At 39.7% G+C, this 18,835-nt stretch overlaps 1 protein-coding gene across 1 annotated transcript; it reads left to right on the top strand.

Moving 5' to 3' along the window:
* The first annotated feature begins 396 nt into the window (after positions 1-396).
* LOC122063493 lies at positions 397-1,296 on the top strand. Its single transcript, XM_042627192.1, has one exon. It carries the CDS (start codon positions 485-487, stop codon positions 1,109-1,111), a length of 627 nt encoding a protein of 208 aa, XP_042483126.1. The 5' UTR covers positions 397-484; the 3' UTR covers positions 1,112-1,296.
* The last annotated feature ends 17,539 nt before the right edge of the window (positions 1,297-18,835 follow it).

Below are 18,835 nucleotides of genomic sequence, written 5' to 3'. Positions count from 1 at the left end.
GAAAAGAAAAGAAAACTTCACAATTCTCAAAAAAAAAATTTGAATTTAAAAAATAGAATATTTTCTTGAATAAAGATATATTAAGTGCAAAGAAAAATTCTTCACCCTAAAAATATAAAAAATGTATATTTTTCTTTTCTTCCCAAGCTAACAAACACAGCATTATTGATAATGGGCAACGGAAGAATCAGTGACATTATAGTAAATAACGGAACTAACAATGGCATTTTCCAAGGGATTAAACGGCACACTCATCGTTCGGTCGTTCCTGCTCCGCCACTCGCCAAGCGTCTTAACTCTACTCTCTTAACCATGGTTAAATCCATGATTAACCATCGTCGTTTGACTATTTAAAAGAAAATTCCAAAACCCCTGGCAATCGAGAACAAATATAAGAGTGGATCAGAGCGAAAGCGCAGAGACAACAAAGAAGAAGAAGAAGCAGCAGCAGCAGGGCAGAGTCAGTCAGCATTTCGATTTTGCAATGGCCGAAGAAGAGGTATGGAAATGTCGAAAGCATCCCTTAAAGCGAAGAAGCAACGGTGTCTGCCCTCTTTGCCTCAGAGATCGTCTCCTCCATCTCTGCCCCGACTGCGCTAACGCTCGACCGTGTTCGTGCTGCTATTCTTCTTCTTCTTCATCTTCCTCTTCGTTTTCTCTTTCCTCCTCCTTTGATGCTCCCAAATCCAGCGCCGGAATCGGAGTCCGAACGGTCGGATCCGTTTCCAATCTCATCGACTGTGATCCTGCCTTCCGACGGTCCAGATCCAACACTTTCACCTTCATCAGACGGAGACCGTCCGATAAGGACGCCGTACAACTGATACCTCCTGATGTGAGTCGTACCAGATCATCATTGTGGCCTGTGTTCAAGTCTTCAACTAAGTCGAAGAAAGCAGATGAAATAAAGGAAGAGAAAGAGAATCTGGAGATTGAGAAGGTGAATATGATGAGGTCGAAATCGGTTGGAATTTCTTCTCTCTCTGAATCTGCCGGTGCTGATGGCAAATTAAAGGGGAGACGTTGGCATTTTCCGAGCCCGATGAAGGTTTTCAGGCAGCCGAAGCCGACAAAGGTTGTTCAAGAACTGCCTCCCTTGTGCAGAGGTTGATCTTTTCATCTTTGAAGATATTCCAGAATCTAAACAAAGACATGTTTCTCTGTTCTTTTTTATTTTCAGTATATAAATTTTCTTTTCTTTTCTTTTATGGATTTTACTATCGGAATAGTGTTACTAAGAAGAGATATTTTCCCACTTTGTAAATTTCTATTCTAATTGTTATTTTGTTTTCATTCCCTCTTCTGTTAACATATCTTTAATCTTTGATTGATTAATTTTCTGGGGAATGATGAAGACACGAGTACATGACAATTGCTTTTTCGAAAAATTACTGAAATGCCTGCCCCTCAGTCCATCGAAGAATCTAACAAACTGAGCGGTTTTGACTTTTGATTAAATGGGTGATTTGCTTGGCCATCAGATTAGGGTGAAATCGGATTGCCACGTTCTAACAATGTTTGTTGATGAAGTAATTACGAGAGAGAGAGAGAGAGAGGTGTGAAGTATAAGCAATGTCAGTAGTTAGCGCATTTTCTTTAGAGAAAAAAAAAAAGGGTTATCGCATTGGTCTAATCATTTTAGCAGACATTCTAGGAAAATACTAGTGGATATGAAAAAGAGAAACAAGTCTTATCACATGGGATTGTGAAAAGATCATTTCACCCCTCATCTTGGATGCATGTGCACACTTTCATTTCTCGGCCTTGATGAATATTAATTATCATACTCTCATATTATTTGTTAGAACTTTGATAGAGAGTGTCTAAACATTTATAAATGTTCACATCATACTTTCAATGTAAGATTATTAATGTTTATTCCTTAAGACTTGATGGTTGATCTATGCCCCACATAATGAAAAAGAAAAAAAAAAAAGTTTTTCTGATAAGGTATGGGTTTCTAGCTTATCAAGTTGGTCTACTACTAGAATCATCCATTATTAAAGCTCATGGATCCCACAGTTAACACGAAACATTTTCATCTGATAATGTGAAGTTATGCTAATGGGTTCCAATTTGGGTAGAAGACATGAGTAGATTCCAATCCGATGTTCATAAGTAGGAGAAGCACACGTGAGGCAGACCAGATTCACTTGAATCCCATCACAAGGATGGCTAAAGAAAGAAGAGTTTCCAATGTCGGGGAAAACTGGGGCTTTAAGAGAGAGAAGAGAGGAGAGAAGAGAGAACAGTGGTAAAGTGACAACGAGGAGTGGCAGTGTTCACACGAGGACGAGAGGGCACTTGGTTCCGCTGTCTCTCTAATTTGGCCTATCATAATGGTCCATCCATCCATGGCGTTTTCTTTTATATACCCAATTTAATTTCATTATTTTAATCAAGAACCTTTCACTTGTGGGGCCAGACATCCCACAACCTCCCATGACCACGTAAAGGTTATAAGTCCAGTTTCACGAATTTGATTCTTCCTCTTGTCACCCTGCCAGCCAGTGGTATGCTTAATAACAATCTATGTCGGCATGCGGGAAGGTCTATAAGATTTAGACCAGATGGTTGAACCAGAACCCCTACAATATGGTTTTAGTGATTATCGATTGGATCGAGTTGTGGTGTTTAGAATAATGTTGTTGTTGTTTCCTGTTTGTGCCATAATTTCAGCATTCTGATCGAAAATAAAAATAAGCATATATTAAGAAATTGATCGATTCGACATTAGTCCATTGACCGATAAATAAGGATCTTGTATTATAGAGTTAATCGATCAGATTGATATATCAAGTTGATCGATCATCTTGATTGATAGATGAGGGTCGAGGTGGACATAAGATGGCCCGGACACCTTGGTTAACAAAAAAATAAAAATAAAAATGAGGGTCATATGTTAGACTAACGAATCAAGTTGATCAATCAGGTTGACTGATAAATGAAGACCTTGTGTATAAAAGTTGATCAGTTAGATTGACCAATTAGGCTGATCGATAAATGAAGATCTTATATTAAAAAGTTGGTCAATCAGGTTGACCAAATATGATTAGGTTGATTGACATAGGAAGTAGCCTAGGATGGAGATCAGGGAAGTTACAAATGTATAGTTTTTATTGGTTTGAATGGTTACAACTACTCTCTTGCCGTTGTGGAAATTTTAGGCTATAAAAGTAACAACAATGGAATAGGAAAGACATCTCTAATAGATCAAACAACACCAACACCATGCATATTTATCTTTTTCCTTCTTTTCAAGTAGACTAATATTTGTGTTTTATTTTTTTTTAGAAGATTAGTTCTGTCAAGTAGGCTAGTCTATCTTTATCTTTCCTTAGCATATCAGTTGTTTCTTTACATTTTTCTTAGCAAAGACCACGACAACCTGTGTTTCGTCATGATTGTCTTAGCTTCTATTCATGACTTCCCTTGTTTTTGCCAATTAATGGATCATGTTCATCTTTCTTCTTTTTTTTTCCACTATGATTTACTTTTCTTTTAAAGTCATTGGACCTTTTTGAGGCACTGGAAAGATCTCACTTTCCCTAGTTAGAAGTCAATTTTTATTATATAACATTTCATTGAATCCTAGCAATTTTTGGCACGTCCGCACACTTTCCCTTTCTGCCGTGCATTCATTGCCAATTTCAATTTTTTTGACAAACATTGCAGTAAGAATCTGAGTTAGCTGGATTCTCCTGCACACAAAGAGCCAAGAAACTCCATAAAGGAGGAGATGGTTGGGATGGACTTCGACGAGGACTCTCTAATTTTTAAAAGTCCAAATTTTCAATAATAATAGTATGAGTTTGGTAATGAAAGAGCAGTAGGTTTAGAGTACAAAGATGCCACCTATATACATTGGGTACCGTTTCCCTATTTATAGGATGAGGATAGAGAAATGTGAGTCCATGTAGACTTGAGTCCATATAGGAGATGCTAATGGGATGGTTTGTCTTTATTCAAAAATGACTTCGTGGAGAAATTGGAGTCTGTTAGTACGTGGGCAGTTAATTCCCAGCGGTTTCATTGTGACTTTGGACCAATCACAAGATATTATCACACCCCACTTCACCAAGCCTGGTTGTGTGACTTGGACATTCAGTGGTCATTTAATCCTCCAAGATCACAAATGCAATACTTTAACAACACACAACTTACAAGATAATCTAATCCAATATAGTTAATAGAGTCATATTGTAGTTACAGGATGATGAGCTACTAATGTTATCATAGTTAGTTTACAGATATTGTTCTGTGATCACCATTCGATTATTGCAGTATCATAAACAATAGCATATTTACACAAATCATCCTAGTAGATGGCCAAAGGCACAACCTTCACAGCCATAGTCCTAGTTGTGCTCCATGTATTCCTGTGTGTATGACTCCTCAGCTATGCTGACCAAAACTTCACTGTGCTCTGATACCTACACACCTATATCACAATCTAAAAGAGAAAAACGTGGGATAAGCTTCATAAGCTCAATGAGGGGTGGAGGGATGAAAGTACACACAACAATAATAAAATTCCATGACATACTCAAAAAGTCTTTTAATGCAACATGAGTCCATTTTTAGTATCATCCCTAGACAGTCACACTAAGTCTAATATTAGTTTGAGTGCTATGCAATGTAGGTGGTATCCATCTTCACCAGTAACCGTCGGTCCCTCAATGATACAAGCTAGTTGCAAGCAAGAATATACTTCGGTAATCGATTAGCCCCTTAAAGTCATCCCCCTAATTGCACCGGCCCGACCGTGCAACACTTGTGTACGACATTCACACTTCGTACAACAAACTTGACATTCCAAAATGAACAATGGACCTACCCCTAGGATTAGCAAATACCTCACCTCCTATTGGCAAGGGATTGTAGCACCAATGATGTGATTCCTAGCAATGCTCATGAATACAATCACATCAAATAAGTACTCATGCACCCAAGGCACACGATACAAAAATTCCCCATTCGACCTCACCATGTCCCTCACCATCCATATCCACATCTCATCATATTCTCATATTTTCATTTACTCACACACACTGACTCTAATTTATATAACACATGCATAAATAGGACGGACATGTATGACAACAATATATGAGCAAGCAAAAATAAAATTAAAATATAAACACTCTATAAATTAAATCAAACACCCACTCACCTAAATTTGAATTTAGGAAAATTAGAAATCTCTAGTATGTCCATGTGCTTCCCCACTCAAGGTTAGGTTAAACTATCCAAATCATGTATAAAAGCCATATTTTAATCCTTTAAAATCCCCTAACAAACCCCTATAAAGAACCCCCAAAAAACCCAAAAGCATAGGCCAACCCTACTGTAACCAATGGATGATCTTGATTGGTTGATGCCAACCAAAGAATCAATCCGAAGGCCTTGCAAGATCAACTAGTCGATGCAACCGGCGGATGGATTTCAATCAACCGATTGGCCTAGAATTGGGATTTCCCCCTTTTTTGGCTACCCAATTGTGGTTCCTCCTTCCTAGGGTCATCCTACTCCTCCTAGGGCATGAAGCCATATTTTCTATGATGAGGGATTTTGATCCTCAGCCGTTCCTTGGTTCAATTTGGTGGTTTGGAATCGACTTGCACAAGAGAGGGGGAAAGAACCTACCTTGGCAATAAGAGAGGGAGACATTCACAAGGGATGCTTGGAGCTCCTTCTTCAGCTTCCCCTTCCTTCCTCTCGTTCTTCTCCTTTCTCTTTCACTTGCATAAATGAGAAAATGAGAGGTAGTTGGACTTTAAATAGGCTCATTTATTAACTAAAGCCTATTTCACTAAGTAATTTTTTCTTGGTTAAGCAAGTTAATCCAATGGTTGGTGATGTGGGTTTACCATTGAGACACAGGTCCATTAATCCATCACTATGAGGGTGTGGCCAATGATTAGAGTGATCCTGGGACATAAAGGCAGGCCGAGGTCCCACATCCAAATAATCTCATTTGGGAAGTTTGAGTGTCTCCGAGGACTTATGAGGAAGTTCCATAGCCTCTATATAGGCTTGCCCAACATGTTGAAATTGAGGAGGAGGTCTTTAGTATTAGAATGTTACATGGGAGGTTTGAATCCCTTCCATTGTTGCCGACACAGCTAACAATGACACGAAGATCATCCGTTCCTTCTAGGCAATAGAATGCTGGTAACCAGAGTTCGTTTGGCAATAGCAACTCTGGTGCATCATCTGTCATCATGAACATTAGTTAGGTTCTAGGCCTGAGTGTAACAGATATGCTTGATCCTTGTCATGTGATGACCACCTATTGGCAAGCTGGTGTTATGCATATCAGTTGTAAAACTTGGAATCTGGATTGGCTTCTATCGATTGTGATTTGAAATCAGCTAAAATCAGTCAAAACCCTAGAAAATTAAAATCAAGAAAAAAAAAAAAACAAACAATTTCATTTCACATATCTTTGTTATTGTTTGAAGTTCTTGATTGAAAAGTCTTTTAAGATCTAGTTCCAAGAGATAAGTTTCATTGATTTTCTACTATATCCCTAATAGAAGAAAGAAAAATTTTTAACAAACCAAGTTCAAGATGTATTCATGACTGATTTCAAAATTCTAAGAATCAACATTAATCGGAATCAGATTTTTTCCACCAATTATGACTTGATTTTCAAACAGAACCTTGAAAAAAGTGCTCACTTTTGATTCTAGATTATCATTATCCCATCCAAATTCTATCGGTAGAACATTCCATTCTTGGGTAGGTGTTAAGCCATTATTCTATGGTCCAACCCGGTTCAAACCCACTCATCCATTGCCTCATACCTGTAAGGTTAACCGTTTTGGCCATCAAGTTTCAAAAATCATTAAATGTTCCCCACTCATACCTAAAATAACATGGCTGCAAGCCTGCAATGCTTTACAGTTTAAAATATTATAAATTGGACAATAAAATTTAGATTAATAAATAAATATCGAAAAACAAAAACGAAAGAAAGATCATCTAAACGGCTGGTCAACGATAAAGGCCACAAGGATAGATCCGCAATCATGTGACAATTCTAAAGATATAGACAATCTTATGTTATTTATATTAAGAAAAATAATAATTTCTAAGTTAATTCAACAGAAGAATCATCATCATCACATACCTAATTGGTTAACCATTTCCTAGCTTTGGGTCTACAACTGGTTGTTCTTAGCCTAAGTGTGACTTCGTTGTTAATAAAAACAATGAAGGTATCATTTTTTCAACCAAATAACAAAGGTATCATTACTTTCTATTAAAAAAACAAAGGTATCATTACTAAATGTCTTGGAGTAAAAGATTATTATCTATAAAGCTAATCTACTCTTTTGAAAGAGGCAATTTTCTATAAAAAGTAAATAAATAAAATAGGCAATTTTGTATCTTATTTGAGAATTAATGGTTGATGGGATCAACCTTGGAAAATATAAACCAAGATATGGTAAGTCTATTTTTTCACTTATAGGGAGGAACCAATATATATATATATATAAAAAAAAAAAAAAAAAAATTAATCATTAACTCTATCCATAATTTGCAAATAAAATGATAGGAGTCATTATTTAATGAGCCATCTAATGCGGCAAGTACAACATAGGTGCAATAAGCAGTTTCTTATTATGTACTTTAATCATAAAAAGATAAAAGATTATTGGATAAATTATACATGTGGTGGCTAACATTTAGGGAAACTCTATTATTGGATAAATTATACATGTGGTGTCTAACATTTAGGGAAACTCTATCTAGGGTTTCTCACTTATGAAATATTGTGTTTGGGTATCAATTTTTATATTATCAACTTTAGACATTGTGCTTGTTGATGCACAATTTTGCTCTGCACGGTCCTGCACAACACATATGAGAAACTAGCCCAAGGAAGTTCTGGGAAAGAGGCTCCGATGACTAAGTCAGGTCTTAGCGCAAAGGAGAAAATACCATGTAGAGTGTTCCGTACATTGAGGGTCTTACTTTCCCATTTTGCTAAGTCTCCCTTATATAGGTGTCAATGGTTCTTCTTATTGGCTGAACTGTCTCCTTCTTGGTCGACGTGGACTTTTCTGTGATACCATAACTTGACTTATATATTTTACCTGTGAACAGGCAAGCGTACAGGACAGAGAAGGCCAATGCTGGCTTGGTTGGCAGGAGTGAAATGTCAGGAGAGGAGAAGTTACCCCACCTGCTCCTGTTGAGCCTGTCAACATCACTGGAAAACTCATCAGGAGGTATGGACAAAGAGGTCAGGTTTAGTTATAAGGCTAGGTATAGGAAAGTGGGGTAAACAGGAAAAAGAACCACATCTATTGCCAAACCGACAAGTACAAACTAGTCAGCCGGTTGGGTAGGAAGAATGCTGTTTTTGGGAATTTTGGCACTGTGGACCCAACACCCCTTGCTATGCAATCCCTACCTTAGCCCCATGGAATTAGGTCTATTTGAAGTATAAAATGTATATTTTATATTCATAGATGAAAGGGTGGAAATTTTAATTTTAAATTAAGTATATTAGATTAAATAGAGAGAATATTAAAGAGTTAAGAGGAGGGTCAGCCAAACTGACCCTTAGGTTTGTTTTGAGCTGCCCTATATAATGGTAATTAGGGCTGAGAGTCACCTTTAAAATTCAATGGTTCCTATTATACAGAAAAGGAGAGAAAAAGGAGAAAGGAGAAAGGAGAAAGGAGAAAGGAGAAAGGAGAAACAAAGAAGAGAAGAAGAGGAAGTGAAAAGAGAATTGTTGTTCCTTAGACAACTGACTGGATACCACATCAGATAAATAAGAATTTTACCTTGAGTACTAGTACAATTTTAAGAAATTACATAGGGAATTGATAGGTGAAAATCTGCCAAACACTATTGAGGAAAATTTAATTGTAAATGAACTTAGGGCTTAACTCTTATTGGAATTTCAAGGGAATTCATTGTAGGAATTATGCCATAGATCTGAATTAGGCAGATCAATTGTAGGAGTAAATATTGGAATTATTTACTCCTAAATAAGAGACTGAATTGAGGATGGCAGCTCAATTCTATAGAATTCCCTGAAGTAAGATTTAATCCTAAAGTTTCTCTAGTATCTAACTGTAAAAATTCAAATCATGGGCAGAAATTCAAACATAGGATAGTAAGAAACCTAATTTTAGAATTTAAACCCTAAGAGACCCATTCAAATTGTGGAAGGTGAGACAAGAGCTCAACTAACCCAAGTAAAGTTCTGCAGCCTGTTGGCAGAAGTGAATTATGCAGAAAAGGTTGGGAGTGAGAATGCCATATTGAAAACAAGTAGGTCTAAATATGGGATTTTTGCTATGTACTTAATGATTTTAGCATATTATGGATTAGGAAGTCTAAGTGGCAGTGTGAAAACCTACTCAAACCAAATAAGTGAATTTTCTAGACTTGAATACCAAGGTGAGTGGGTGCCTTGAATTATTTTATGGACTGTTTATTTTTGTAATTTTACCTGTAACTCATGCATTATGATTGTATGCATATGATTATTGTTATTGTTCTAATACTGATTTATAGAATGGGAAATTGGAATAGGTAAGACAGGTAAGTTGGCACACTGAAGGGTGCCAAATATGTATTGTGTTATATAAATGATGGATGTTGACTATGCATCACATAGAAATTTTGGGTTGGGTTATCACCACCCGAGTGCTACAACCCCTTGCCAGTAGGAGATAGGTACTGACTAATCTTGACCTATGGTTGCCTGATCAATAGTACACTTTTGTGGTATGATGTACTATGCCCAGAGATGGATAGCAGTAGAGTACGATGTACTATACACTTGACTGCCAGGGATTACTAACCTAGGGGTTAGCTTGGGGACTGAGGTTCTTTCTGGGACTGGCTGACTCCTGCCTACAACGAGCTTGTATTCTTGAGGCCCAACGTACAAGGTAGGGAATACCACCTACGTTGCGTAGCCGTATACTACTAATACTCAGACTTAGTAATGGACTAGGGAGTAGTGTAATATTAAATGAATTTATGTGCATCAGATAAAGCATGGTGCATTCATTTCATCATTTGTGTTGTTTGTGCTTGCTTGCCCCCATCCCCTCACTGAACATGACGTGCTCACCCCTCTTATTTTCTTTTCTAGATGACGAGGCCATCATTTTTCTGTCTTCCTACCTTGCTTATGAGACAGTGACCTTGGATCACTTGGTCAATTTTTCAGAGGATGAGGCAGACCATGGACCCAATTGTGGACGTGACGACTGTACCTATGGAGGCCAGTACTTCTGAGGAGTAGATAGATTGTTCTGACATTTCTTTTTGTGTTTATACTTCTACTAGAGAGCACTCTGATATATATAGTTACTCTTGAGATGTTGTGATTTTATGTAAATATTCTTTGGAAATGTATATATAACTTTATCTTTGATGGATTGTTTATATCATTATAGACCTTGATTTATAGCTGTGTTGTGGTGTTATGAGCTTCCCTTAGTCTAGATCCTGGGGAATTAGGCTGACTGGATACGGTGAGGTGTCCAGTGCTGCATACTTTGGTCTAACCTGTGGCAGGGTGTGACATTTTCACCCATTAGTGAGTTCGTCCTTCTCTCTTGCTGAGCTGGCTGGTCTCATAATGGTTAACTCGAATATAGTTAATCTCATAATGGTTAACCCAACCATCGTTGGTTAAATAATCATCTAACCTGCGTCTGGTTGAGTTAGGTGGGTATGGTTAAGCTCAGTGGTGGTTATGGACACCGCCCTCCTATGATGACATAGATGCTTCTTGTCATGTGGGGGTGAGACGTGTGATTAGGACGTGGGCACATTGAGCAAAGTAGGTGCGGATGGTTGAGGCAAAATGGTTTGTGCTCAGAAGTCTTATTGTTGAATCTTCCTCGTGCTTGCTTGACCTACCGCGGTCAGGATATATCCCCTTGGTCGCCAAGGTCGCATCATAAGCCTACGATCATTGATGCCCTCGACCACCTACTGGTCGGAGTAATAGTCGGGTACCCAATTGTATATTATCGATCATATAGATCGCACCATATGCCTATGACCAATAATATGTTGGAGTAATGGTGGTATATCATATGCCCCACACTCCCTTGAGCTTCTAGGATAGGAGGTTAAGGGAGCAGGATATTCTTGGTCTGATTTCTTTGTCCCTAGCTTGAGAACCCACACCTTGGGTGAGAAGGATTGAATTCAGTGCTTCCCCTAATGCATACTCGTTGTTGGGTGAGCAGTTATGCTTTAATGAGCCTTGGAGGTATAACTGTTGGCCTTTCTACTATTTTTTTGGTAATAATGGAGGCAATGGGGACACGTGTCACTTCCCTTTTTGTCCAATGGGCTGCACCATGGGCACTGGGTTTCTGTCCTCTGAATCACTGATAAACCTTCATCCAAGGGTGGTGATCCCTTATGGGGGTTTTGTGTTTTCTAAGGGGTTTTTGCCTATGACTTTTCTACTGCCCACGATGCTCCCTTTGGTTTTATAAAAGCTGAGACCTGATAAAAAGCTACTACTTTCTATTTTCTTCTTACTATGTTCATCTTTGTTGTTCTCAGTGAACCAATATCGGCAGCAATTGTTCTCTTGCTGATCTATCTCTCTAACAGTTTGCATCTATTGATTTTCCACTCCTTCACCTCTGGTAATCTGATTTATTCTTCTCCTTCTAGTATTGTCCTTTGGAGCTTGCCTTTGTAATGGAGTCTAGATGACTTCTGGGTCTGGGGGTGAGTCTGAGTCAATTTTCGGGACATCTGACCCTCCCGCCCCTTGCAGTGGTGCCTGTGGTTCTCTCCATCCTCTGATGAAGAAAACCACTGTGTCTAACAAGGGGCGTTATAAGTTTACTTTTGGTCCTTCAAAAAATGATCCCACAAGTGGTCTGTCTGTGGGTCAAGTCGTGTCCAAAGTCTCTATGGTAGATTTGGAGAAGTATCGTAAGATTTATTAAATTCTAGAGTTCATAGTTCTTTGCATTCCTGAGGAGGGGGAAAGAGCCAACAAGGCAGGGAAGGGAAAGTGTGCTTGTATGAGCATTCCTTCATTGTCGGTCTTCGCCTTCCTCTTTCTTAGTGTGTCTCTCTGGTGCTGAGGCATTACGGGATTGTTCCCACCCAACTAGTTCCCATCTCATTGAAGAGTCTTCTGGGATTTTACATCTATTTGAAGGACCTCGATAAGTTACCGACCATTTGGTTATTTTCCAGTGTATATTCCCTTTCTAGTCACCCCAATTTTCCAAGGTGGTTCTACTTCAAGCGCTGTAGTAAGAAGCCCCAGATCGTGGATTTCTTGCTGACCTCGATCCATGAATGGAAGGATTGCTTTTTCTTTGTTCGGCCCCCCGGCCTTACAATATACCGACTACTTGGTCACTGGTGGACACAGGAAAGGCAAATAAGATGCCTATTCTCGGTGATGATAAGGAGGAGGTCCTCAGATTGTTAATTGTGCCTAGTCGGGTGGTCCTTGCGTCCCAACTTTTCGAGGACCAATATCTACTGAGGTTGGGTCTAAGTCTAGGTGAATTTCCATACCAGTTGTGGTCAGTCTGGAAATATTGTTATGGTATTAATAACCTATCTCATGATTTCTTCTTCTTAGCGCCTATAGCTCGTAACTATATGATCAACATCCTCAATGAGATCAAGGAGTAAGGAGATGGAGACGGGGAGGATGGTCCTCCTTCTATCGACCACAACGATCCGCCCAAGCTCGAGCACAATGAGGATGTCGATGGAGGCACCCTTCCCCAGCTAGTGGTCGCAGAGGAGTCAAAAGAGCAACTTTGTCTCTCTGTTGTAGCTAAGACAAAATGCAAAAGGACCAAGAAGGAGGTTGGCATTGTGAAGAAAAAGCGGGGGAACTCTCCTAGTGAGTCTATATTGCCTTCGTGTTGAAGTTATTAGGGTTAATTCTTAAGATGAAATTGGTATTGCTTCCCCCCTGAAGCGTGGTGCGAAGGGCACCGCTGGTTCTTCGATGAAACAGTGACAAGATAAGAGTAAGCCGATAGATACTGGATCATAGAAGCAGGCTATTACCTTACAAATCACGAAATCATCTACTACAAATCAATGTACGCGTGTAAAATCCATAATGTAATATAACACATGGTGATCAAGTGTATAATGATAAATATTAATATAGACCCAACATTAAATTTATTCCCATAGGTTACAAAAGTAAATAAATCTTATAACAATTACATAATAAATACAATAGCAGAAAGACATCTGCTTCTTCTTCACTATGTCCTGTAGATATGGCCCCACAACCACGGTTGATCATCAGTTCACTTCAGCTCCGATTTCACCATTTAAAAGCATAAGTTCATGACGAATGAGCTTCACAAGCTTAGTGAGGGGATAAGCAGGCAAGCACACACATCCAATCATGATGCTAACCACATGCTCACAATGATAACCAAACTATGATGCCATATATACATAACCACATGATCCATTTTCATTTATATTACTCGATTCTAGTTACTAAGTCTCAATGATGGGTATAATTGCTATAAGCAACATATGTGGTATTCCCTTTTCTAGTACGTTGGGCTCCAAGAATACAAGGTAGTTGCAAGTAGGAGTCAGACAGTCTTGGAGAGAACCTCGGCACCCCAGTCAACCCCTAAATAGTAACCTTTGATAGCCATAATCATAAAACTGATCTCTAAGCCCACGGTATGAGAATTCTCCATTGGCCACACCATGCCTTAGATCATCAATTTTACAATCATTACCACCCATCTATATTACTACACATCCACAAAACCATGTCACATCCATCTTGGTAAAGCCATGCCACATGTGCAATATATATATATATATATATAATTATACAAAATACAACCAAAATAGAGTTTCCTCAGCACTACACATGGGTACACATAATAAAATGTATAAAAACACTCCATAAAATAAATCAAACACCCACTCACCTTGTACCTGAACTTGATGTCCTTTTGCTGGATTCCCGTTAACGCATATCCTCACTGAGTATCTTAGGTTCCTAAATTTAACAATTTAATATGCAAAATTAATTTTATTATTCACTATCCAAGGGCAGCTCTATTTTCCAAGATCTTATTGAAGTCCCTTTACTGGAATCCAACCCAGCTGTTGAGCAGAGGCACTGATCCTAGACTAGCGTCTCTGCTAAGCAACTGACCTAATTAGCTTACTTGGCTCCCTAACCCCTATGTAGGTCACTAACCTTAACCACACAACTATAAGTCCTATATTTTCCTAATAGGACCAAGATATTGTCTTTTGGTCTCCCGATACCTGAGATAGTATGTAATTTCCTCAGCCCTCTGATTAACTGAGCAGAATTTCCCAGAAAACCAGGGTTAATATAGACATTCTCTCTCTCATTCCTTCCTTTTTAGATTATCCCCCATTTCTTGTGCAAATCAAGTCTATCACATTCCATTCCACATGCCCGAGGCAGTAGGAGTCACTTAGTAACATTGGGAGAATCGCAGTAACCCTTTTGGAACCCCACCAGTAGGTATGGCCTAGTCCCACTGGTTGCCCACAGTCACCTACTGGTGATGGCCTACGAAAACATAATTCTTCCCTCTTTGTGACAGAATTTTTCAGGACAAATTCCCGGGTTACGGGCCTCCAATTCCATCCTACAATTTCTTTATGTGATACATAATGTGAGTGAGTGTTTAATTGGTCAATTACGACCCATTTCCCTCAAATCCTAACTGAGTTCATTTGTTCCTAGTAGGGTTTTCTGGAAACTAATTGGGATTCCTATCCAAATGAACAGATATGGACCTATTCCACTCAATTCACCATCCATTTACATTTAATTAGGTTTATTAAATTTATTGGAGCTCTTGTCTAGTTCCAATTTGTGTGCTTTTATTGGGCACAGGTTTAATTGCGTTCAATTGGATCCTAATACCCAAATTTTCTTACCTAGGTGACCTAACTGTACTTTCTGCCCATTCCCATGATAAATTGGGGATATGTGGGGCTTTATCCAACTTTCAATTACAACCAATTTTGCCCAATTTTCAAAAGCACTATGTGTGAGGGTAGCGGCCGGAGATGGACTGATGTCTCTCTTCCCTTAGGGGGGAAAAGGACTTGCATCCCGTCCTCTCTCCTCTCTCTTTCTCTTTCATGTGAGGGGAGTGGTTCATGTCTTGTGTGCTATTCTTGTGGGCCTTGCACCACCGTATCGCCGCTCAGAGATATGTGGAGGCCTATTTCACAAGAGTGTAAAATTCATCATTTGAGATGGGGGTTTGATGATGGTCCAATATGAGGATCGGGATCATACAAATGGGGGTTTGGAGTTGCCACATAAGATTATGGGACTAGGACTGGGGGGTGGGCCCAATTCCAGAGAAAAGGGCCCGACAATTGGTCTAGTCTAGGGATTTAGGGTAAGTGTTAGGTTACAGAGTTGGGAAGGTGTTAGGCACCCAATCTGCCCGATTTAACCGGTCTTCCTACTAGATACTTAAGAATGAACATTTTCCACTATTATTATTATTCTACATGCATAGCTAAGTTGTCACACATAACCCTTGTTTACATGATGATTGGGTTAAGAAACTATATCTAAACTTAACCCCTGTTTCGGGTCAAGAGGGGAGGGCCCCTGATTAATATCGGCTCGGACTGTCTTTCGGATTCTCTTGGCTCAGGGGAAGATGGTCATGGAGCATTAGGCTGTATCGTTCATCTTGGAACCACCATCGACTATGCATGGATACAAACCCTAGCCATGAATAGAAGTCTGTCGATCCCCATATGCTTTTATGGGTCACCCAGCAAGCCCTTGATAACCCCATCCTGGCAGTCATGGCATCGGTACATCATCGGCTACGCTGGACAGGTTCCTGCCTCTGGCAACAATCACATCATACCGTGGGTGTGGCATTCTGGAAAGGCACATAAAACATACCACAATGGGTTATCCAACACCTCAATCCCTGTTGGCAAGGGTTCGTAGCATAGGGAGTGATACCTAACCACATATATGCTATATGCATTCATAATGATACAGTTAGTATGGATTAAATGATACTAGCGAGACCTTGGCCACAAAGTGTAATCCATCTCCAAATACAGTCCCGAGTACACGATACCTGTAAGACCTTGGCCACAAGGTGTCACCCGAGACCGTTTCCCTAATCTAGCATGCATATAATAGTTTAGTATGGACTATGTAACACTGGTACCAATCATTGGTGACGAAGCATATCCATTTCCAAATACAGTCCCAGGGTACACGATACCAACGAGACCTTGGCCACAAAGTGTAACCCGTGACTACAACTAACTCTAATGCACATAATTAATGCATGAATACAATATATATACAGTAATCATGGCATCGGTACCACCTCGGCCACGTCGGATTCTATCTCACACACACAACCAAACACACGGCGATCACGGTACCAGTACCACCTTGGCCACACCGGATCCTGTTATACAATTCCATAACAATTCATGTCAAAATTGTAAAATGATAAATATAACATATGACATATCATCATTGTATTTGAGTAATTACAATTAAACATGTAATTCTAAGCATGTGAGTAATTTAGTAATAATAAACACTCCAAAATAAACACAGTCCATCCCTCATCTTATTGATCTCTGCTTGTTTTAGGGTTTAGATAAGGCCACTGATCAATCCACTCAGTTTCGGTCTCAGGGCTCGTGCGCATCACTGTCCTAGACACAAGGGCAATCGTATATCAACACATGTTAGAGAGATCAAGAAAGGCCCACTTGGGTCACCCCCAAAAGATACAGTCAAAGTTTCCCAGTGACAGTAATGTCACTGGAAATATGCCACTGGAAACAGGGTTCTTTCCCACTGGAAATATCAATCCTGTTTCCAGTGGTGGAGATAGAGAGCTCATAAGCCTCTGAGGTCCACCAGAAATATGCCACCGGAAGTAGGCCCAGTGGATCCGATGGGCTGTTTCCGGTGGTGGTTCAAAATAGTCCACTCATTTTTGGGGCTTTTCGGCTAGGGCCCGATCACTGAGATTTATTCCCTGGAGTTTGTAGGGGATGTTCCTAACATCATTCTAAGCTAGTAAAATCCCAATTCTACCAAGCTATTTGGGAGATACGTCGATCGAACGATCAAAACCCTAGTTGGTCCTTTGGCACTACTTGTTGCTGGAGCTCACGGGGCTTGATTTGAGCTTGGCAACAACACCGAGATGGTAGAATATGCATTCCCAAACCCCAACATGATTTCTACACTAAGATTCCATTCAAATCTAGCTTAATATTGAAAAAAAATAAGAGAAAGAGTGGTATGGGAGGTTGTACTTACCTCCGGCAGTGATTCTGGCAACTAGGCGGCAGCTGGCACCAAAATAAACCCTTTCCCCCTTTCTTCTTCTTCTTCCTCTTTTCTTCCTTCCTCTCCTTTCTTATGTTGGACATAAGAGAAATCTGGAATGAATTCCTCATTTCTTACTTAATGTTAATTTTGGACCTTAGGGTCTATTTGGTTGGACCCTAATCGGACCAATTAGGTTATTATGACTTTCGGAGCCAGAGAACCTAACTATTTAGGTCCAAAACACGTTCACATCATGAGGAAAATGTGGGGGATGATCTGGGTTCATTCGAGACTGTTTATGACGTGAGTGGCAGGACCCACGGGCATCGACACCATGACAGCAACCTGTTATGCTCACTGAAAATAGCCCACCGGATTCAGGCCCAGTGGATCCGGGAGTATATTTTCAGTGATGAAGACAACTTGCTATCTTAACTGCTTGCTGTGCCATAGCTGGTCTTACACGGGTGGTTTCCCTCGACCATGCTCAAGGCCTTTTGGCAACACCGTTACGTGCCAAGGTTTATATATGAGGAGTCGGGTCACTCACTGTCTAGGATCGAAAGGTACGAATCCCCTCTAGTTAGACTGGCACACGATGCACGAACATGTGGGGTCATCTCTCCCCCTTCAACAATGGGTAGCCACGAGCCAAAACCCGATCGTGCTTTCAATCTCCGATCTGAGACCCATCATAGAGTTCAAATTAGACCGAGTTAGGGCACGGGTGTAATAGAACTACTATAAAATTCTTGTGTCATGTCATTTTGATTTTGCACTTTATTTCCGTATTTCTTCTAAATTATCATAAATCAAAATATTGGCAAGTACTCTTGAGAAAACCTATTCACCCCCCCTCTATGTGTTTTCTCACAAATAGCTCCAAAGGTGGTCAATAATCCTCCCCCAGCTTGGTACATGGATTATGAGTATTGCTCCTATCACACTCAGAAGGGGCACACCACTGAAAGGTGCCTAAGCCTTCAACCTGTAATCCAAGATTTGGTGGACAATGGGACCATTGAGGTTAAAGTCAAATAGTCTTCCAATGTTACTACCAACCCACTCCCGTATCATTGGACAATCAATATGTTGGCCAACGATCGGCAAGACTTTGTTCCTCGTTTCTTTGATTCGACTCATCTCATCATAAACTCCAAGAAGTACCATCTCCAAAGGGAATGTGAAAGGGTAGAGAAGTTGTTGCATGTAAAAAGACTGCCTCTCACCCTAGAAATAATAAGGCACATAATCACCTTCATCAAATTGGCCCGATAGAAGGAATGCAACTCTTTCCAAAAGGCCCTTAATATGTATTATATGGACTTGCACTTTTATCATCCCATGTTCTATGAATTCAAAGGGTCCCACTCCAGTCATGTCTACATTCTGGAGGAAGAATCAATAGAAAGTGAGCCCACTCAATTCATTAGGCCATCGGTTCGGAAAGGTCATTTGAATGCTCGTACCTATAGGAAG

The sequence above is a fragment of the Macadamia integrifolia genome, unplaced genomic scaffold (genome assembly GCF_013358625.1).
Source record: "Macadamia integrifolia cultivar HAES 741 unplaced genomic scaffold, SCU_Mint_v3 scaffold134, whole genome shotgun sequence".
Taxonomy (NCBI): Eukaryota; Viridiplantae; Streptophyta; class Magnoliopsida; order Proteales; family Proteaceae; genus Macadamia; species Macadamia integrifolia.
This window is presented reverse-complemented; position numbering and strand designations above follow the sequence as displayed.

Excerpts from the sequence above, each read along its gene's own strand:
- LOC122063493 (XM_042627192.1), top strand. The coding sequence starts at position 485 with ATGGCCGAAGAAGAGGTATGGAAATGTCGAAAGCATCCCTTAAAGCGA.